General features: G+C 41.3%; 1 protein-coding gene across 1 annotated transcript in view; it reads right to left on the bottom strand.

The window, feature by feature from the left end:
* Nucleotides 1-3,185: 3,185 nt before the first annotated feature.
* Nucleotides 3,186-23,179, bottom strand: part of ccdc141 (coiled-coil domain containing 141) — a 67,664-nt gene continuing 47,670 nt past the window's right edge. The window contains exons 22-28 of the mRNA XM_041807098.1: nt 22,947-23,059; nt 22,379-22,549; nt 22,117-22,268; nt 21,835-22,033; nt 17,709-18,019; nt 14,526-16,184; nt 3,186-4,609 (exon numbers count right to left, since the gene is read on the bottom strand). Coding sequence (XP_041663032.1) covers nt 4,330-4,609; nt 14,526-16,184; nt 17,709-18,019; nt 21,835-22,033; nt 22,117-22,268; nt 22,379-22,549; nt 22,947-23,059 — 2,885 coding nt within the window. The 3' untranslated portion in view covers nt 3,186-4,329. The remainder of the gene's footprint in view (nt 4,610-14,525; nt 16,185-17,708; nt 18,020-21,834; nt 22,034-22,116; nt 22,269-22,378; nt 22,550-22,946; nt 23,060-23,179) is intronic.

The following is a 23,179-nucleotide window of genomic DNA, read 5'->3' as shown; positions in this document are numbered from 1 at the left end:
TTCAAACAGTGTTCCCTCGTGTTCTTTTGGTGATCTTTAGGTTTAGTATTTTGGCCTTTTTGTGCATTTTGATTTTGTTAGCACCTTTGTTGTAGTTTTTGCATTTTTAGTTAATTAAAGAGTTTTTTTGTGCCTTTGCAATTGAGTCCTTCCCTTTTGAGTTTTTACCAATCCTGACAGTTTAAGTGCATTTGGGGTGTAATTCTGTCAATATCAATTTATCCTTAATTCCAAACCTGACTCCAAACTGAAGAGAACCTAGAGTCATGGATAGTTTTATGAATATAATTCCCACATTTTTAAGGGGATTAGTTGATGGAATAACAATTTCAGCAACCCCACAGATTTCTATTTTTTTTTCAATTCCATTATTTTGTTTTTGTATGAAATACTTTGGGAAAAGGAAATCATATTCCCATTGAGAAAAGGTGTATTTCAAAATAAAAGCACTCAAGTTGAAAATGTATCCTATGTAGCAGGGGTTATCAAGTACATCTGCACAAGGGCCAGATATAGAGCCTCTGGGGGCTGGACTTCCAAATAAAGACAAATTAAATCAGTATTTTGTTCTGATTAACATTATTTTATTAGTATGTGTATTTCCTGTCAAATCCCAGGCCATTTCTAGGCGTTACCAGTGAGATCTGCCCCGATGCCGTATAAGGAGACAGGCATGACCACAGAAGTGGCTGGGCTCCTGAAAATCCTAGACAATGGTCCCTCAACATTTATAATTTAGTACCAATATGAACTCATCTTTCACACTTTTCACTACTTCACTGCATCGTTCTGCCATTTCTGCCACTTTGTGTCACTCTTAACCCATTTTTGCCACTTTTTGCTGTTTTATCACTCTTTAACCCACTTTCCTGCCTTTTCACTGCTTTGCCAGTGGCTATTTTTGCACCATTTTGCCACTTTTAACTCGTTTTGATTCTTTTTGCCCTTTTTTTCTCTTTAACACATTTTTTTGCCATCTTTAATCCTTTAAATCACTTGTCTTGCCTATTTCATCTCTCCTTGAGCCTTTTTTGCCACTTTGTCTATTTTTGCCACTTTTCATTACTTTTTCCACCATTTTTGCCACTTTTAACACATTGTTTATGTACTTTTTGCCCCTTTCATCTTTTTATAGTAATGGTTTGCCACATTTTAACCTCTTTTCACTACTTTTCCTATAAGTTATTGTCCCTTTGTGCCACCCTACAACCCATTTGGATGCTTATCGCCCACTCTCTAACCACTTAATCTGGGCATTTTTGCCACTTTTAACACATCTTTTAAAATATTTACTAAAAATGGCTGACAAATGAATTTTGTTAAAACATCAAATATTGTCATTCTAAAACTATTTGAATATGAATTCTTTTTTTTAACAGCTGCAGACATTTAAAGCCAAAAGATACTCTTAAAACTTCATGCTTTTCTCTTCATGCTTTTTGGAATTTAATGATCTTCTGGGGGCGGGACAGGAAGCTTTGGTGGGCCTGATTTGGCCCCCACGCCGCCAGTTGATGATCAGTGCTATATAGCCACCCTGTGCTTTACACTATAATACTTGGCCTATTTGACCTTTACAATGCATTTAAATAATGTCAGTGGTAAAAGTTCTGGTGATATAAAGCAGTGGTCCTCGACCTTTTCAGCTCGAGACCCCCAAAATAAAGGTGCCAGAGACCGCGACCCCCACTGTACCTGAAGGTCGCTGAACACAGCCAGGAATATTCTAGAATAATCGTGGGGAGGTTTCTGGGACCCAGCCAAACTAGGGGCCCATGGAGGTCAACAAAACCCTGGTCCATTGTGAAGTTAAGCTGTGAAAACCATATTTTATATTTGACCTAAACAATAACGACTCTTATCGAAGAAACAAATATCTCTTTCTATTCATTTGTGTGGTAAATAGCCTTCTGAAAATGAAAATAACTGTTTTCAAAAACATATTTAAAATTGGTAATAATTGCTTCAATTAGTTAATAATGGAAATGATATAAAACAAAACATAAATGGGTTAAAAGTGGCAAAAAATTAGATAAAAGTGGCCAAAAAATAACGAAAAATTGATTAGATAGACAAAAACAGGCACAAAAAGTGGTTAAAGGGGATTATAAAGTGGCTTAAATGGTTTTAAAGTACAATAAAATATGAATAAATGAGGTGAACTGGGATGAAAAATTGCTATAGACTGGCAAAAATGGGAAAACTGCAGTTAAAATGGGCAAAAAAGGTGCAAAAAGTGGTTAGTAGTGGCAATAATGAAGCAACTATAGGAAGAAAGTGGCAAGAATTGATTTGGAATTGACAAAAACAGGTAGAAAATATGGTGGAAAGGGTATAAAATGGACAAAAATGGGTTTTAAGTGGCAAAAATGTGCTAATATTGGTGTTAAAAGGGATGGAAATGGGTTAAAATTTGGTGTAAAGTGGAAAGTGTATTTTTAAAAATATTTATAGTTTTTTTTTAAGGCATCTGGAGACCCCTTCTCCGTGTCTCGCGACCCCCAATGGGGTTCTGACCCCAAGGTTGAGAACCACTTATTTAAAGGACTATATTAATATGAGGCAAATAAATAAATATGAAAAACAAACCCTGGGCTTCCTCATGTATTTACCTGGATACACAGCAGGAGTCAGATTTTCAGTTCATCATTGTATTATTTGGTGGAATGGTTTATTTATTATAATGTAAAAAAAATGGGACTGAAAAAATAAAAAAAAAATCTGACCATCTTTTGACATTTGTTTTCTTGTTGTTCCATACTTGTGACTGAAACAAAAAAGGTAAAAGGGCTGAGTTATTGAGGGTTTTTTTTTTTTTCATTTTTTGTCAAAACATAACAGAATAACCCCGACTCCTCTGATTTCTGAGGCTGGTTTCAAACAGGAAGTGGACCTACCAGTAAGAACGCTGACCAAGAACTAACCAGTGAATCATGAGTGGACATTAGTGTGAAGTTTGAAGAAAAACCCTGGGAAGCCTTCTTTATCACGTTCTCTTGATGTTTTGGAGCTGTATGACCTACTGCTGCATTCTTGTGGATGTGAACTCTAAAGAATTCTGAGGTTGGACATGAAAATTAAAAACATAAAGCCTCGGCTATCGCTGGTGTAGAGACACTAAAATATTCCAGCATCATCACAGGAAAGTCTACTGACATTATTTTTGATTATGTAACAAAAGCATGAGTGCAAAAGTCAGTTTCAGTGAATTCATTATTTATTAAAATTTAACAGGAAACAGTGATTGAATAGTGAACACACAAAGTTTAAACATCATTTCCTGGTATTGAAACAGATGAATAATTATCATTGGCTTTCCTTGATAGAATGATTCCAGGTCTTCATTAACGATAGTTTATTATATTTGGGTGTCTGAGTACCAGTTTCTTCCCTGTTGGTGAACTCTGGCCCTGTTTACATTTATGCATTATTTAAGCATTATGGGCATTGTGACACCAAGCTGGCATCCATACTCTGTCTTCAGTGTTGAGCTGCTATCAGAACTCTCTGTCCCTCCTCTAACAACAGTCCATCCATCCTCTCTGAGGCTCTCTGACCCTGGTCTGGTATCCCTACATGCTGATAAGAATGAATGGAGGCCAGTTAGCCACCAGCTAAGAGGCTAGTGGTGCCTCTTTAACAGCTTTTCTCTCGTGTTGTCATCAACATGCTTTTAAAGGACACACTGGTATTCTATTGGTTGGATTAAAAAGACAGCTCAACTCCAGACGACCAGTTAGGAGGGCGTTGTGATGTATTGTTCATGGATGAGCCAGTTCTAGGGGCCAGCTCCTGTTTGAAAGAGGGGTTCCTTTTTCTGTTGTTTTAAGATTTAAAAGTCAAAATGGTGCCAAATGAAGAGCAGCTTGGGAGCTGAAAGGCTGGCTCTTTTTTACTGAGCTGAGAGGAAAAATTCAGATCTCTTAAAAGAGCTTCACTTCCTGTCAGTCTAGGTGAAGCTGGTCGGCCTTAAATGCAGTCATGTTTTGGTTTACTAGCAGAATCACGTCAGGACGGTCTTTAATGCGTGCCAGCACACGTTGCATCTACTCAACCAATCAGGATGAAGACATCCCAGACCACCTCTGCATCAGTCAGATATGTGATCATGTTTTTAAGGTGCATCCACACAAAGCTTTAGGAATTACCACTTGGTATTTAAATGCCCAAACAGACATGTGTGACTAACTCTCAGATTTACCAGTGTGTAAAGTTTAACATGCATTAGCCACACATACCTTCTTTTTCTGTCCCTGCTCTTAAAAATGTCTGAAATATTTCCAGGTTTGAATGTCCAAAATGTTCCTTTTCTCCTGTAGAAAGTATAAATTAGAGTAGTATCAGGTAGAGGAGCCATAAGAGAACACACAGAGTACCAAACCAGGTCAGCCAGTCCACACTGATGATGTTTAACACTTCTGTCACCAGCCACCTTTCACCACCGCTGCTGTTTCCAGCTTCTTTCAGGGACTCGTGACGCGTGGCGGCCCGGGCCTCGTACAACCCTCCGTCTGAGTCTGACGCTTCTGGGATATAATGGAAACGTTTCCCGTCCTCACAGGCGAGCGCTCGGCCCGGGCCGGGGTCTGACGACTCTCCTTCTTTAGACCTGAAGTGACCATGATGACAGGAGGTCAGCACACAGCCCAGCACTAAAAATAGTTCACCCTGTTAACTAACGGGATCCCTGACTGATCACCAGACAGCCAAACAAAATAGTTTGTTTGAGGTTTTTAGAAGTTGTGTGAAAAGCTGTGCAGTGAGATGTTTGGAGGAGGATTTGGTTTCACTTTTACACGCAGAGCTGTTGGTTAGTATTCTGGGTTCAGTTCTTGTTTTGCTGCCTCTGATTTCTCACTGTGCACAAAAATGTAACTAGAGGATCACAATACAGAGCACACATAAATTAATCACAACCATGAAGGTGCAAAAACGGCGAGTTAGAAGGGTGACCAGTTAGTAACAAACTGTATTATATAACCAACACACTTATAACCTAGTTTCAGTATGATCCACTACAGGCTCACTCACACTCTACAGTCCACACACTAACATAGACGGAGACTTCTGTCCACATTTCTGCACAAAGCATTCAATAAAGACCCAATGTTGTGATATCAATACCCGGACTACTTGTCAGTGGGATTTTTATGCCAGTTCTGGTCCTGCTGACACATTTCCTGCATGTTTGTGTACAGGAAACCATGTTCCCTAAAACTGAGTGCATTCTGTTGGAGTTGTAGCTGATTTCAGAGGAGATTGAAAACATGGAGGCTGAATTTGTTTAAAGGGGCTCTATGCAAGATTTAGAAAAATATCAGTGTAGCGACACCGCCGGCCATTAGGCGAACTACAACAATATTGTGTTGCTCGTCCATGATGGCGCGCTCCTTGCTCATGAACGAGCCTCCGGTTTATCAGCTGATACACACACAGACCAAGGTGATTTACCGGCATCGTGTGTACAGAGGAGGTAAGCGAAGTAACACTTAAAAGTTCCACCAACTAAAAATGAAAATGAATAAAGCATATTTGAACGTCTAGTGCGGACACGGCACAAAGTACGGAAGAGTATTGGGGCCACTGGAAAAAAAATTTTGAGACGAAAATTTTTTTTTCACTTGTGAGAAAAAAAGTCCGAATTCTGAGATTAAAGTCCGAATTCTGAGATTAAAGTCAGACTTTAATCTCAGAATTCGGACTTTAATCTCAGAATTCTGACTTTGATCTCAGAATGCGGACTTTGATCTCAGAATTCGGACTTTAATCTCAGAATTCGGACTTTAATCTCAGAATTCGGACTTTAATCCCAGAATTCGGACTTTGATCTCAGAATTCAGACTTTGATCTCAGAATTCGGACTTTAATCTCAGAATTCGGACTTTAATCTCAGAATTCGGACTTTAATCTCAGAATTCGGACTTTGATCCCAGAATTCGGACTTTGATCTCAGAATTCAGACTTTGATCCCAGAATTCGGACTTTGATCTCAGAATTCGGACTTTAATCTCAGAATTCGGACTTTAATCTCAGAATTCGGACTTTGATCTCAGAATTCGGACTTTAATCCCAGAATTCGGACTTTGATCTCAGAATTCGGACTTTGATCTCAGAATTCGGACTTTAATCTCAGAATTCGGACTTTAATCTCAGAATTCGGACTTTAATCTCAGAATTCGGACTTTAATCTCAGAATTCAGACTTTAATCCCAGAATTCGGACTTTGATCTCAGAATTCCGACTTTGATCTCAGAATTCCGACTTTGATCTCAGAATTCCGACTTTAATCTCAGAATTCCGACTTTAATCTCAGAATTCGGACTTTAATCTCAGAATTCGGACTTTAATCTCAGAATTCCGACTTTAATCTCAGAATTCCGACTTTAATCTCAGAATTCCGACTTTAATCTCAGAATTCCGACTTTAATCTCAGAATTCCGACTTTAATCTCAGAATTCGGACTTTAATCTCAGAATTCGGACTTTAATCTCAGAATTCCGACTTTAATCTCAGAATTCCGACTTTGATCTCAGAATTCGGACTTTGATCTCAGAATTCGGACTTTAATCTCAGAATTCGGACTTTGATCTCAGAATTCGGACTTTGATCCCAGAATTCGGACTTTGATCTCAGAATTCGGACTTTAATCTCAGAATTCGGACTTTAATCCCAGAATTCGGACTTTGATCTCAGAATTCAGACTTTGATCTCAGAATTCGGACTTTGATCTCAGAATTCGGACTTTAATCTCAGAATTCGGACTTTAATCTCAGAATTCGGACTTTAATCCCAGAATTCGGACTTTGATCTCAGAATTCAGACTTTGATCTCAGAATTCGGACTTTGATCTCAGAATTCGGACTTTAATCTCAGAATTCGGACTTTAATCTCAGAATTCAGACTTTAATCCCAGAATTCGGACTTTGATCTCAGAATTCAGACTTTAATCTCAGAATTCGGACTTTAATCTCAGAATTCGGACTTTGATCTCAGAATTCGGACTTTGATCCCAGAATTCGGACTTTGATCTCAGAATTCGGACTTTGATCTCAGAATTCGGACTTTGATCTCAGAATTCGGACTTTAATCTCAGAATTCGGACTTTAATCTCAGAATTCGGACTTTAATCTCAGAATTCAGACTTTAATCCCAGAATTTGGACTTTGATCTCAGAATTCGGACTTTGATCTCAGAATTCCGGCCTTAATCTCAGAATTCCGACTTTAATCTCAGAATTCGGACTTTAATCCCAGAATTTGGACTTTGATCTCAGAATTCCGACTTTGATCTCAGAATTCCGACTTTAATCTCAGAATTCCGACTTTAATCTCAGAATTCGGACTTTAATCTCAGAATTCGGACTTTAATCCCAGAATTTGGACTTTGATCTCAGAATTCGGACTTTGATCTCAGAATTTGGACTTTGATCTCAGAATTCGGACTTTGATCTCAGAATTCGGACTTTAATCCCAGAATTCGGACTTTGATCTCAGAATTCGGACTTTGATCCCAGAATTCGGACTTTAATCTCAGAATTCGGACTTTAATCTCAGAATTCGGACTTTAATCTCAGAATTCGGACTTTAATCCCAGAATTTGGACTTTGATCTCAGAATTCCGACTTTGATCTCAGAATTCGGACTTTGATCTCAGAATTCGGACTTTAATCTCAGAATTCGGACTTTAATCTCAGAATTCGGACTTTAATCTCAGAATTCGGACTTTAATCTCAGAATTCCGACTTTAATCTCAGAATTCCGACTTTAATCTCAGAATTCGGACTTTAATCTCAGAATTCGGACTTTAATCTCAGAATTCAGACTTTAATCCCAGAATTTGGACTTTGATCTCAGAATTCCGACTTTGATCTCAGAATTCAGACTTTGATCTCAGAATTCGGACTTTGATCTCAGAATTCGGACTTTAATCTCAGAATTCGGACTTTAATCTCAGAATTCGGACTTTAATCCCAGAATTCGGACTTTGATCTCAGAATTCGGACTTTGATCTCAGAATTCGGACTTTAATCTCAGAATTCGGACTTTAATCTCAGAATTCGGACTTTAATCTCAGAATTCGGACTTTAATCTCAGAATTCGGACTTTGATCTCAGAATTCGGACTTTGATCTCAGAATTCGGACTTTAATCTCAGAATTCGGACTTTAATCTCAGAATTCGGACTTTAATCCCAGAATTCGGACTTTGATCTCAGAATTCAGACTTTGATCTCAGAATTCGGACTTTGATCTCAGAATTCGGACTTTAATCTCAGAATTCGGACTTTAATCTCAGAATTCGGACTTTAATCCCAGAATTCGGACTTTGATCTCAGAATTCGGACTTTGATCTCAGAATTCGGACTTTGATCTCAGAATTCGGACTTTAATCTCAGAATTCGGACTTTAATCTCAGAATTCGGACTTTAATCTCAGAATTCAGACTTTAATCCCAGAATTTGGACTTTGATCTCAGAATTCGGACTTTGATCTCAGAATTCGGACTTTAATCTCAGAATTCGGACTTTAATCTCAGAATTCAGACTTTAATCTCAGAATTCAGACTTTTTTCTCACAAGTGAAAAAAAAATTTCGTCTCAATTTTTTTTTCAGTGGCCCTAATACTCTTCCGTAACAAAGGCTATTAAAAAGGACGATATTTTCGCGACCATTTCTATGAATGAACAACTTAGCGACTCAGTGCAGCACTGACAAATGTAATCGTCTTTTCCGTGTGTAATGTGTGTTTTGTAATGAATGGGACGCGTTTTAGAGCAGAAGCAGCAGGGCTAACGTTGCTCAGCTCTGATAATGGAGCCTCGACCACGGATATCAGACAGCTGACATTATTGTTGAAGGTATTTTACAAACTAAGTATCAAAACATAAACTCAGTAAGTTGAGTCCAGTGCCAGGAAGCAAGAAAAAGATGAAATATTATCCGGAAAACACTAAATGAGCAACGTGACATTCTCGTTGTTTGGATAGCATCTTTGTGAGCAAGCTAACGTGATGTAGCATATGGTTTATACAACATAAACACTACATTGTATTTCATGGTCCAGAGTGATGCTTTACCTTTCCCACAGAAAGACGGCCATCTCTGGATCGGTATTTATCCCGTGCGCCGAGCGTAGCTCCCTCTATTTCCATATTTATCCTCCATTTCCCCCTGCGTCGGTCACACTCTCTTTTAGCTTGACGGGCTTCAGCAGATAAAACTGTCCTAGTTTTTTATGTTTTCGAGGAGTTTGTGTGGGTGTTGGGGCTGAGCTAGCTGGTCGTTTACTGGCGGAAGCAGCCTTCTCCATTCAACACGCCGCTGTCAGGTATAAACAGAGCAACGGGGTGCATGACGTAGTACCCGACGTCACTTCCGTCGAGATTTCGCGGAAAAATTCGGCCCGACTCCACAGGCTTATACAGGCAAACAAGGAAGACATAAAGAGCCTCATTGTTCACATCAATAAAGGATAAAGTGCACCATTATAGACTCAAAAGTGGGAAGTTTTGAAGCAAAAATCTTACATAGAGCCCCTTTAAGCGCTCCTTCTGCCACTGAGAGAGACATGGACAAGGAGAGGCACATCTGGTAATTTCACTGCTGATGAGTAGATTAACTTGTTGTTTTGCCGTCTGCAGCAGTGTTCATTTTGCCAGCTATTTATATTATTACTATATTATTTATATATATTCATATTATTTTTACTATATCTTAGTTTTAGTCCATAAAAGTCCTCACATTTTAGTCTGAACTTTTAGTTCAAGCCTTTATTTTCTTGCCTAAATCTGGTACTAAATCATGGTAGTGTGTTCTCTGCCAAACCTGGGGTCCCTGCTTTCTACAGCTGAGAGGAAGAATAGATACAGCTGTGCTGTTTTTGACAGATTTACCCACAGCGGAGAAATATCACAGATTCTGAATGTCTGACGAAAACTACATTACATTATAGTCTAGTTTTAGTCATCTTGAAGAAAATTAAGTGTTTGTCAGTTTTAGTCATCACTAGACTAAGACTAACAAACATAGATCTGTGATGACTAAAACTAGACTATGACTAACAACATCTTGAGGTTTCATTTTCAAGGAACTGCCTCTCTAGAGAATTTTCCTCTGAAAAGCAAGACTTCATACTTGTTAGCATGATACTTTCAAAATGGCAGTATTTCTACAGTTCTACTGGATTATGTCAAAGCACCAATCCCATTTATACCCCTCAGCTCTTATCTTGGCCCTTTTCTTGGTTTTGTGTGTTCACGTCAGGTGAAGGGGTGTCCCAGTTCTCTCTTGAATAGAGGACTAGGGCTAAGGGCCACACTTCAAACCGAAGGGTACGATGAATTTCCCACCATGCACCACGTTCACTTGCAAAATGGCACAGCAGATTATGAAGGAGATACATGAATGTAAATATTATTATATTATAAATATTTTCAGCAGTTATAATTAATTATAGAAAATACACCAGTTGTGTTTTCTCATGTAGTCAATCTTTAGCTACTAGGGTTGGGATTTCTTGTATTTTCGGTATGTAAACGTGTAAAGCAGGGCGATTAACTGTATAGATTTTATATGAAGAAGATCAACACAGAGAGCTGTAGTATGAACGAGGTGGTCGAAGCGTTACTAAGCCGTCCCCGTCAGTCCTCCACTGACCCAAACACGCTACTGAGAATTTGAATGTGTGAAACTTAATGTGAGCATGTCTCCTGCCACCAGGTTTTTTTGTCTGACTGCCCAGGTCGGCCCTACACATGGGTCTGTATGTGACCTCCTGTCTGACTGAGGGAGTGACTCTACTCTCAGGGTCTTACAGAACTGCGCTGTGGGCGGGGCTTAGTTGTACTTAAAGCTGTTTACAATGGCTGCTCCTGTGTGGTGATTACCTGGGATGTAGCTTTAGCATAGCATCAGTTTTACTTGAACTGGACCAGGTTTCTGTATGAAATAAAGAATAAAAACAACACTAAAAGCTTCTCATGATGTGAAAGATGTTCTCGCTCTTCTGCCGACCTGCTAAGGGTTAGTTGTTGTGAGTGGCTGTGTATAATGCCTGCTAGTAAATGATTAGCTCGGATGTAGCCACAGCGGCAGTTTCGTCAAAACTGGACAACGTGTCTTTATTCAAAAAGGGCAGAGACCAACACTGAAAGATTTTCATCACAGAAGATTTTTGCTTTTCTCCCTGTCTGCATGGGTTTGGGATCATTATGGTGGAGTTTGCCGCTGTATCCAATGGCTGCTGCCGCCGTAGCCGTTGGCTAGAATGTAGCTGGAGGAAAGCGGCATTTTAATCAGAACTGAACCACATTTCTTTTTCAAACAAGAGCAAAGAGTCACACTGAAAGCTTGTCTCGACAGAGACGTTTTTGCCCGTCCCCCAGCCAGCCTTGGCATCAGTCTGATTTGCTGAGAAGCTCCACCTTTAACAATCTAAGGCAGCGGTAGCCTGTCAGCATAACGGCCATCAAAAGGTGCCTCGTTTCTGAAGGGGGAATGTTTTCACCTATAACCCTTACCACTCTGTTTCCTGGGGCAAGGGGAAGGGGTAGAAAAGAGATTGACCCAAACTCTGGTGGAACATATATGGTATTGATAACACCTTTAAACTTATAAAATTAAAGCTAATTTAAGCTTGAAATACCTTTTTATTCTGGGTTTAAGTCAGCAGAAGCTCAAACACATCAAAACATGAAGTCATGTGATCTTTGTTCGCCATGAAACAGGAAGCTGTTTGTAGAGTCTTAAACCACTGGTGGAGCCATAAAAAAATCAGCAGGGTTTTTCAATTTAATTGAAAACTGGATCATCACAAAAGGCTGACCCTGACTGTTAGTGTTAACGGTCACTGCATGCTGTGTGATGAGACTAACTGGGTGCTTTAATGGAACCAGATGTTTACAGAATTATTCCATAAAACATGTTAATGCAGGCATAGAGAATGCCTTAAACTAAGTTTTTACTGATCTAGAGGGACGCACCCAATACCATTTTTGTATCAGACCAAGTTTTGAGTCGTCACTGATACCAAGTACAGATAAGAACGCCAAATAACACCATCACAGTTTTTCACATTATTTTGTTTCTTGTCAGATTTCCTGACCTCTCCTCGTGACAGTTCAGTTATCAATCAATCAATTTTCATGTGTAAAGTGCTGATTCATGACAAATATTACCTGAGGACATTTTACCAGAGGGTGGATTTAAACTGACTCTTCTTTATAATATCTATAAAGAACCAATGTGAGTATAGGACTCAGTAACATTTAACAAAGCTGGACTGTAACACCTGCAAACCCACAAACAGAATACACCAGTGAAGTACAAAACTGCAGCTTTTAATGAATAAATAGCACAACAGTTTCTACATTTACCTACTGCAAACACGACAACTATTATATCTGCAGGGATTTTTTACGTTTATGGGAACGTTAAACTCACGTCTCTCTAAACTGTAGTAACTTCGATCCACTGTAAAACAGTAAAATTGGCTGGGTGAACATTCATCCAGCCATTATTCGCATATCCCGTTTGGTGGCTTGAGCCTATCCCAGCTGTCATTGGATGAGAGGCCGGGTTCACCCTAGACTGGCAGCCAGCCAATCACAGGGCTGACATATAGACAGACAACCTCGCGCTCGCACCCACGGCCAATTAAGAGTTATCAGTTAACCTAATGGGCATGTCTTTGGTGGTGGGAGGAAGCAAGAGTACCCAGGGAGAACCTACGCATGCACGGAACATGAAAATCCACACAGAAAGGCCCTGACCAGGAAGCAGGAACCACCTTGCTAACCTCTGCACCGCTGTGCTGCCTGAACAGTGTTTCTTTACATCGTTTATGATTTCCTCAGAGTGCTGTTTGACACATTTTAATCTACTCTGCTCAGATTCACGGCTCTACCAGTGTTTTAAGACTTCAAAACACTACTTCCTGTTTCATGGCGAACAAAAAATTGCCATGACTAAGTTTTTTGATTTGACTTGAGCTTAAGGTGACTTGAACACACTGGCAGTTGTAAAGAAAAAAAGGCAGCAATAAGCAACAATGATCACAGTCAGTTTTCATATTCACATTTATATCTGTGGGAAATTATCTACATTTTTACCTTCCTACAAATGTAATAAATTTAGCATAAAAATGAGGGAAATGAGTGTTTGGTAGATTATTTCTTTGTTGTAACAATGCCTCTGGTCAACAAATCTTTCTACGTTGAAAGTCTGTTCATTTCCTCTCTTAATGGTGCCATAGTGAACGTGCATTTGTGGGATGAGCAGCAGAGCTGAGTATGTGGGTTGGTCCATGAAAAATTTGCCAAACCTTCTCTGTCAATGCCAAACAGCTGATCCTGCTGCTGTGGCCACTGACTCTTATATGGAGCTTCTGACAGTCAGGTGTTTGTCGTCGTTGGAAGCAATCTGAATGTGGAGAGATATGGAGATGAGATTCTGCAACCAGTAACAACCCTGTATCTCCATAGTCTGGGACTAAACTCTATCCCCAAGATGGCATAGCTGGCCCCCACAGAGCGGGGTTTATCAGAGACTACCTCCAGAATTTGGGAGTGGAGAGGCCAGCTAGCAGTCCTGACCTCAACCCCATTGAACTCTTTGGGATTAGCTTGGGCGTGCTGTTGGTGTAAGAGTGACCAACACAACCACACTGGCTGTCTGGTAAAATACAGGTTGAAGAATGGGATGCCATCCCACAGCAGTGGGTGACCAGGCTGGTGACCAGCGTAAGGGGGAGGAGCCAGGCTGGTGACCAGCATGAGGGGGAGGAGCCAGGCTGTTGTGGCTGTGTATGGTTCTTCTACACTCTACAGAGGCTCCTGTTTATTAAATAAATAAATTGTTGAAGTGCCAAAATGTCTTGTTTCTTCAGACTTCAATCATCCAATCCACCAAACAAGAGAGTTACAGAATCAGCTGTTTGGACCAACCCACATCCTCAGCTCTGCTGCTCATCCCACAAACACATGTTCATTATGGCACCATTTAAAAGGGAAATAAACAGACTTTCCAACACTATAAGATATATTGACAAGAAGCATTGCTACAACAAAGAAATAATCTACCAAACACTAATTACCTTACTTTTTGTGCTAGGTTAAAATCCCTGAAAATGTCAGTTATTATGATTTTGGGATTATTACATTGAAAGCGGCAGATTTGTCATACGTTTGTGGTTTATAACGTTTGCAGGTGCAACATACTTTGGCAAGGAAAAGGTGCTTTGAACAGGCAGGAATGTCACCTGAATAACCATCTACTTAAACTGCATAGCAGTGCATAGTTGTAGTCTGCGTTACTTTTGTCAACCTCATTAGTGTTCAAATGTCACCAAACTGCAGACATGGCTCCAAACTCACCTGAAATAATGAGAGGCTAATGTGAAATTATTCAGAGTACAGTACCAGGAATGATTTATGAGCCTTTGGACTTGGTATCAGCACTGATACCGGTTGGTACTGCTGCATCCCGACTAATCTTTTGTGTTTTTGTGGAGTTGGTTATATGCTACCCACCAGGTGAGTGCGGGCTGAAGGTGTCCTGCCACCTCCACCTCTAGTGTCACTGGAGAGCCCTCCATGACGATGGCTCTAGACAGAGGCCTGGTGAAGCAGGAAGGGCCAGGTTTAGAGGCTTTTCCCTGGGGAAGAGACTCTGCCTGGGCCTGGGGAACAGGAGGAGCAGGAAGGGAAGGCCCTTGGATCTGAGGTGTTAGCTTGATTTCCTCACGGATGGCTGTGGGCTGACAAATGTTTGGGTCTTGGTCTGGAGTTAGTAGATGAGGTGGAGAGGACAGTGGGGTTACATGCGGATTAGCCTGCTGTGCCAAAGCCTGGGTCTGTGCTTCGGGCTGAGGAGGAGCAGCGGGCCTGGCAGAGCTGCCGGGGGTCATGCCAGTGTCATGCACACACTGCTGGGTACAGGTAGACCCGTGGGAGGTGTGGACTGTCTGGTGGCTCTGCTGGCTGCTGAAGCTATTAGAACTGGTGATGGCACTGCTGGATGTGCTGATGTTGCTCGGACAGATTGGCTCTTGAATAACTGTGCCGTGGACTTCAGGTAGACCTCTGCTCCCATGTGAGAGAGGACTTTCTTGCTTTGACCTTACATCACTGTTGGCCTGCAGCATATTACAGGGACTCTCTGGAGTAACGGTCTTAGTCTGCTGGATGACAGTGGTGGTCGTGGTCTGGCTGCTACTCTGAGGCATGGAGACAGAGGATGCTTCCTTGCTGGATTGGGAGGAAAGAACATCTTGGTCATTTCCACTCGTTGGATCTGGATGTGACTGTTGAAGGTTGCTGTTCCTGGATAGTGGCATACTTGTTTGGACACTAGTTTCACTGGATTTCATCTCCACTGGAGGGTTACTTTCTCTGTGGGAAGCAGACTCTGTACGGTTGGAGACTGGCTCAGTCTTTCTCTCTGGTCTTTCTTTGACTGAACTGGGGCTGCTAAAGGCCTGTGCTGAGTTTCTAATACTGTTTGAAGTGGATTGATAAATGATGTGCTGGCTAACTGAACTTACGCCTGTACTGTTCTGACCACCCTTTTGTGGTCTGGAGAGTGGGTTTTCAGTTTGGGAAGAGGCTTTACTCCCTGAGCCGGGGCAAGATTGTAGAACAGTTTTATCTTGAGAGATGGAGGTTCTGCTTTGAGAAAATGTGGTGCAAGATTTAAGGAACCTAGGGTCTTGTGGAGGAGTTTCGTCCTTTTGGAGGTTCAGGTCTGGATCAGGAGGTTGTGGAGGATCATAGCTGGAATTGGGGCTGGTTGGGCTGTGATTGAGCTCAACTGTTTGTGGGCTGGGTTTGCTCTGGGTCAAGGTCTCACCTGTGGATGCAGCATTCTGTGTGACCTTGTCCCAGGTACCCACAGTCATCTGGGGTTCATTTAAAGGAGGGTTATGCTTCTTCATCTGTGGCCATGTACCTGAGGAGATACTCTTCTCTGTTACATTATTGTCCTTGTGGGAATGGGTGCTGTTTAGGGCGGCATTTGACTCAGATGCTAACCTTGGCCCTTGGCTCCCCGAGGAGTGTTCAACTCTCTGGGATACGCTGGTTTTGTTGGTCTCTTCAGTAACCAAGATGCTGCACAGAGTGCTGGTGAGTGGGCTTGAGAAGGGAACTGTCAGCACACTCTGGACAAGTGAACTCGACTCAGATCGAAACCTAAACACAAACAAAAAAGAACCAGATTCAAACATTTAGATCAGCTTCTAATGAGGAGCAACAGGCCAGGGCTAGAGCTTACATCTTTACAGGTCATATTTGACCTTTGACTTTGGTGGCACCCTAGGCCGCCCATAGAGGGGGACAGAGGGGACAGTGTTCTGGGACCCAGCCAAATGGGGGGGGGGCATGGATGTCAACCCATGTAACCCTTTTTTAAAAACAGAATGACCTTTTTATTGGTAATTTTAACAATGTGGATGGACACAGCGAACTAAAGCATTAGGAAAGTTAAGTCAGACTTCACACCAAAGCCATGATGTGGAAAAATGCCAGGATGCCAAAAAATAAAACAGAATAAACTATAATGGAATATTGAAATAACTGTAAAAAGAGGCAGAAAAAAGGGGGCAAAATGGGTTAAAGGGGCGAAAAGTTGCTTGGAACATGGGAAACACAGCAAAAATGGACTTCACGAGGCAAAAATGGGCAAAAAGCTGCGAAAAGAGTTTATAGCTGTTAAAATAGCAAAAGGCAGCACCAATGGAGTAAAAATGGCCAAAAATGCTGAAAGAAGGGTAAAAGTGGCAACAAGAAGTGGTAAAAATGGATGGAAAGATTTTAAACGGGCTAAGAAGTAGCACAAAAAATAATTTTGTTAGACCCCAATAATAGTTTGACAGACTTTTTAGCTCCACATTGAGGGAACTGTTAGCCAGGATGCTAGCACCAATGCTACTGACACACATATACAGTGCTGTGAAAAAGTATTTGCCCCCTTTCTGACTCATGATTTTTTTGCGTATTTATCACACTTAAATGTTTTGGATCATCAAACCAATTTTAATATCTCACAAAACAACTCAATAATCAATTCATTTCTTCATGATGGATTTAACTGAACTCTGTAGGATGTTCAGAGACAAGGAAACATTTCTGTCTCCATCCCCTGACATACTTCTCAATAACCTTTTCTCTGAGTGTTCTTTTGTCTTCATGGTGTAATGGTAGCTATGAATACTGATGAACCAGTGGCTGGACCTTCCAGACACAGATGTCTTTATACCACAATCACTGAGATACATTCACTGACCTCAGGAGATCCTCCTTTCACTAACTGTGAGACTACTAGCACCAACTGTCTGTACCTCTGTTGGATTAGCTCAGTCACTTTAGAGGGGTGAATATTTATGCAGTCACTTATTTCACATTTCAGGGTTTTATTTCACTGACATTACTTTGTAGAAATCTGTTAGGGTTTCTGCTATTTAGTCAAAAAAGCCAAATTATATTGGCCATGATTGATTTATAAAAATCTACATCAAGGGGTCAATGCTGTTTTAGGTACTGTAATCTTCACGACCACTGTTCTGTCTAGAATGGGTCGGTCACTCAGGAGTCCTTCCAGACCTCCTGACGGCAGCCCCACCCTTAATTCTGACCCATTTCTGGTATCACAAACACCACCAACACAGAATATCTGTTCTGTTATTAAGTAGCTCTGTGATTATTCTGGATACAGACCTGGTGCTGCTTGGAAGGCTGGGGGGAGGTGTTGAGCAGCTCACTGCACCACCAGCAGAACTGTTCCCCCAGTGCTCTGATGGTGCGTGGTACTGGTGGCTGCACTGGTTGATGTGGACGCTGTGGGAACTGAAGCAGACTCCCTCCTCTGCGTCTGATTGGACCATGATGGACTCTGGTGTCTCTGCCAGTGGTGGTAGGGAGATATCATCAGGTGACACACACTCGTACTCGTCGTTGGAGAGGTAATCCTCCAACATCACTTCCTGCTGCTGGAGCTCCGTCTCTGACAGACCTCCTGCTGATGCATCCTGGGTAAAATGGATCACAGGTTGGACTGACGTGAGTAACTGCTGCTTTTAATGACATCTGATGGTTACTGGAACATTCTCCTAGTAAAGTGAATGTGACTCTAAACTGGACCATGCAAACCTTCAAACCATCTGAAAACTCTGTGGGAGCGCGTACATGAACTGGGCCTTTCTTGGCTCCTGATTGGTCTCCAGACCCACCAATCAGAAAGCCCCCTCTCACTGCTGGGCCACGTCTTCCCAGTGTATGGTAGTAAGACTGTGACCTTAATCTGGTTTACAGGTGTGACTGGAGCATCAGTACCAGTGAATCAAGATTTCTACATGACCATCTGGAGAATCTAGCATTCCATTCAATAAATCCACTCAATCAGCAAGTCAACTCATCAACAATCACAAAGAATACTTCAGTACACTCGAAGCTCAGAGAAAAGGTTTCTAATGCTGACAATATTTGGTGTTCTGATCATATCAGGGGTGTCTTTAAGTGTTTCAATGGGAGACAAGATTTTTTCTAACCTAGGACCAGTAACTAAGGAGAGGAACAGCTGTTTCAGACTGGGGCATGAGACACGCATCAGTTTCAGTTTGTTTGTATTTTCATGAGTCAGGGCTTTCAGACTGCCTGTGTAAGCACCGCGTCTCACACAAGAAGAATACGGCAATCAATGGAAATGTAGATTTTAAAGACAATGTTAAAGGAGATCAGTCCAGTACTGAGCTACTGAGCTGTCTGATCCTGGAGTGACCTGACTGATGAGCAGAGGCTACAGGTAGTAAACATCTTTACCTGCGGGTGTGTCTGCGTCGTTTGCTGCCAGTTATCCAGACGGTTAAGACAAGTTCATTTTAGTAATCTTTCAAAGCGATGGTGTAGACCACAGGTGTCAAACTCAAGGCCCGGGGGCCAAATCCGGCCCGTGGTACAGTTGTATCCAGCCCGCAAGATCATACGATCTTTCTATCATAACAGGTCCACCAGTATGAGGTCTGCAGATTTCCTCCAGTAAACCTGTTAACTTAACCTTGATGATTTAAAATATCCTTGTTGAATTATAAAACTCTGAAAAAGTAAAGAGTAGAAGTTAGATAAAAACTCAGGAAGGTGGGAAAATAAATTCATGTTGTCATTTAATATTTTCAATTTTGCATCTCACAGTTCTGACTTAAACTTGTGATTTTGACTTTTTTCATGTTTTGACCTTCAAGATTTACACTTTAAAATCCTAAGTCATATTTTTACTTTTAAAACTTGTGATTTTGACTTTCTACCTCCTATATCTGCCTTTTAAAAACATTATTTTGCCTTTAAATTTTGTGTTTTGACCTTTTGAACTAATACGTTTGACTTTTTATCTCAGACTTTGAGCCTTTAAAGTTATCATTTTCACTTTTTTAATCTCAGAATGATTTATTATCGGTTTTATTTATATTTTTTCCTGTTTTACTAATGGTGAAAATGAGGTTGACAGTTTATGTTTAAATGTTGACCTTGTTAGGCTCTTAGGTAAGGCCTAAATTCAGAACCCACGATTGACTTTCACCATCCTGGCCTAAATAGTCCGGCCCTCAGGACTTCTCATCGGAGCAAATCTGGCTCCAGACTCAATATGAGTTGGACACCCCTGAGGTAGACAATGTCCACAACAGCAAACAAGGACATAAACTTTCATTTAAAGGTGAAACAACTCGCGCCCTTACGGCCAAAAACCCTTAGCCGTTCCAGGATCACACACCTAACCCAGACATACGAATCATGAGTACTTATAACCAAGCTGCAGCCATGCAGCCACACCTGTTGACCATAGAAACAACTACACTCGAAATACCACTAAACACCATGAATTTTGGCCCTTAGACACAATATGGCCCACTGCAGTTTTCATATCATAGAAGGTGCAATATTTCTTTAACCTGAAATGTTTGTCAGAATAACAGTTGAACACTGTTTTTGCTGCAGAGATGTTCTGCCCTACATGTCATGCAATCATCCAAGTTCATTTTTCAGAGTAGCTTACAAATAATCACACCTACAACAAATATCTGAGTTTGCAATGTACTGTTCATCAAAAATGACCAAGATTAGATATTTTTAAAAATTTTCAGCACTAGTTTCATCTGTTGTGTTGGTTATAATATGGAGAGATTTATTACTTGTGTTTGTTGAAAAATGCATGTAAATTATACTTTATTTATATAGCCCTGTACAACACCCCACAGGTGAACAAAGTGCTTTAAAAAACACAAATAGCATTAAAAACACAGCACAAGACGAAGCCATAAAGATGAAAATTAACAGCATTTATAAATACAGACTAAAAGGATAAAACAAATCACGGCACTACTGGGTATTAAAAGCCATCCTGAATAAATAAGTCTTGATTTGAAAAGGCCCAAGTCAGAGATTACACACATCTCAGAGGGGAGAATGTTCCAGAGCCTGGGTGCAGAACCTGAAAAGGTTCCATCACCCCAGTGTTTATATTTAGACCAGAGGACTTCCAACAAAAGTTGGTTAGATGAGCTCAAAGCCCTGCCATGTTCACGAACAGTTAAAATCTCAGACAAACAGGACGGAGCACGGACATTCAGAGCTCTAAAAACAAACATTAAAAGTTTAAAATCAATTCTAAGATGGACTGGAAGCCAATGAAGAGAGAAGAGAATGGGAGAAATGAGCTCTGGTCTGTGGTTGTTAAAGGATGTGCAGCGGCATTTTGCAGAAGCTGAAGGCGTCTGACTGAGGATCCGGAGATTCCAACATAAAGTATTCCAGCCTGGAACTTACTGAGGCGTGGACAGCTATCTCAAGATCATGACGGCTCAAGAAAGGTTTGCATTTGGCAAGAAGACGTAACTGATAAAATCTTGTCTTAACTACAGTGTCGATTAGTTTGTCAGATCCTAGATGACTGTCAAAAATCACTCCCAGATTTCTGAGTCTGATGGAACCTGGAAGACAAAGCGCCAAAGCCAGCCAAGATGAGGAATTTAGAAAATTATTAGATTAAAATCGCAATCCCATTTCGTTGTCAATCATTGCGTCTGATGCTAATACGCTGTTGTGATTGGTGAAAAACACACGCAGGAAACAGGTCTTTAGATTCTCTTACTCTGAAAGGGTCTGAAGTAGAAAGTTGACACAGAGAACTGAAGGTTTCATCAGGACTGGACTGATAAATATCCTGCTTCACATTCATGAATCATGGGTTGACAGGGGTTTCTATATAGACAGATCTAACGCTAAGCTATTACTGATAAAACGGTTTCATTATTGATCATTAATGATCATTATTAGGGTTGATTTGATAGCTTAACAGATTAGAAACATGGCATCTTTTGATCCTTTTCAGATTTTATGAATGTGATGATGTTTTGGGGTCCGATTGGGGAGCTTTGGGCGGCCTGTTGTGGTCCTCAGGTCGCTGATTGATTATCCCTGCACTATACAGTGAATGCAGTCAGTTGTAGGGAGGTTTGTTGAGTTCAAACTTATGAACAATGACTGTTAACAGCAGGGAGACTGGACCAACACGCAGCAAACACACGGCTAGTATGAAAGCCACAGGATCTAGAGCACCTGTGGCACATGTGCAAAACACGCAGCCTGTCTGAAATGGCGGTAAGGCTTAACAAAGGGGAGCTTAAGGTGTCAGTAGAGGCTGAGAATTCTGGAGCTACGACTCTGCGTCATCAGTGCAGAAATCATTATTAAATCAGAATATAGGACTCTGATGCCTCCATGAAAATGAAAACAGGAACCACATCATCTTTGACTCATCTGCTGTATCACATCCACATGAAGCAGAGATCACCTGCTGGCTCCTTTCTTGTGTGTCTTTCCTCTGAAGCTCTCTCGGGATGTCAGAGAACGATGGGAGAGGGGGCGTGGCCTGAGGCTCGACGGGCTGTGATTGGCTGTGGATGGCGTGGATCCTTCGGCTGGCCAACATGGGGGAGCAGGAGAGGCTGAAGGTGTGGGTGGAGCAGAAGGAGGAGGAGGAGGAATGTTGTCTGTTGTTGGAAGGAGACGACTCGGTGAAGCTTTTTTTCAAAAGAACAGAACGTTTCTGGCTAACCTCTCGGGGTTATTGTACCTGTCCTCTGAGCCGACGCTGTCCACCTCCTGGCTCCGGCTCTTCTGGAACGGAGGTTTCTTATTGGCTGCTGTTTGCCTCTTCACAGGAACCTCCTTCCCATCATGCTCTTTGGTCAGCTCAGGGGTGTGGCCTGTCTCCTTCAGCTCGTACTGAAGGTAAAAAATATTAGATAAGCTGCAGTATCATAACTAGAGTATTACACCTGACTGAACGCACCGTGAGCAGGCGTTCCTGTGTTCATTTATTGTCATTATTTTACCATTTCTGTCCTCTCCTGTGTGCTGCGATTATCCGTCTGTTCCTTGTTTTTCCACTTTCTGTTTCCTTTCTTCCCTTCATCTTTCTCTTCCGTCTCACTCTTTCTCCTCTCCTCCTCTTCTTTCATCTCTTTCTCTCGCTCCTTCTGCTGCTGCTGCTTGAGATTTTCCTTCTGGAAAAAACAAAGTGATATCAATGGACACAGTAAAATCCTGCATACTGGACTAGTGTAATATAGGATGCTGATGGTTTCAGAAATGGAAAATGGATTTGATCTTGCAAAGCACTTTTGCAGTCGTCTGCCCTTTTTGTTTGGTCCTAACATCATCATGCTTCAGTATAAAGGAAGAGTGAAGTTTTGGAAAGGAATGAGTCAGTCAGAACCAACAGTCTCAGCAGTCATGAGTTAAATTCTGAAGTGGGGAGGGTTTGAGTCAAATCAAAGGCTGAGAGGACTCCAGTGTCTCTAAATGGGGCGTGTGATTTAACAGCTGCTTATCTGGCACCTCAGCTCTTGTTAGAGATGTCATTCTGATGTCTCAGTCGTGGTTCAGTGAGCTTTCTGTTACCTTCAGCTTGGCCTCCAGCTCCAACAGTCCATCACTCAGCTCTCTGATGGACTTCACCATCTCTGAGTGTTTACTGACCGTTTTCTCGATGTACCGCTGCCCCTCCTCCACCCCTGAACACAAACATACAAACACAGAGTTAGTGTCACTGTCATACATGTAATAGCATGAATTTCTAATATCTGATAAGCCTTTGATTTATAAAAAAGATATCAAAAGTTTTTATGTGCCTG

Source organism: Cheilinus undulatus, linkage group 15 (genome assembly GCF_018320785.1).
Source record: "Cheilinus undulatus linkage group 15, ASM1832078v1, whole genome shotgun sequence".
Lineage (NCBI taxonomy): Eukaryota > Metazoa > Chordata > Actinopteri > Labriformes > Labridae > Cheilinus > Cheilinus undulatus.
This window is presented reverse-complemented; position numbering and strand designations above follow the sequence as displayed.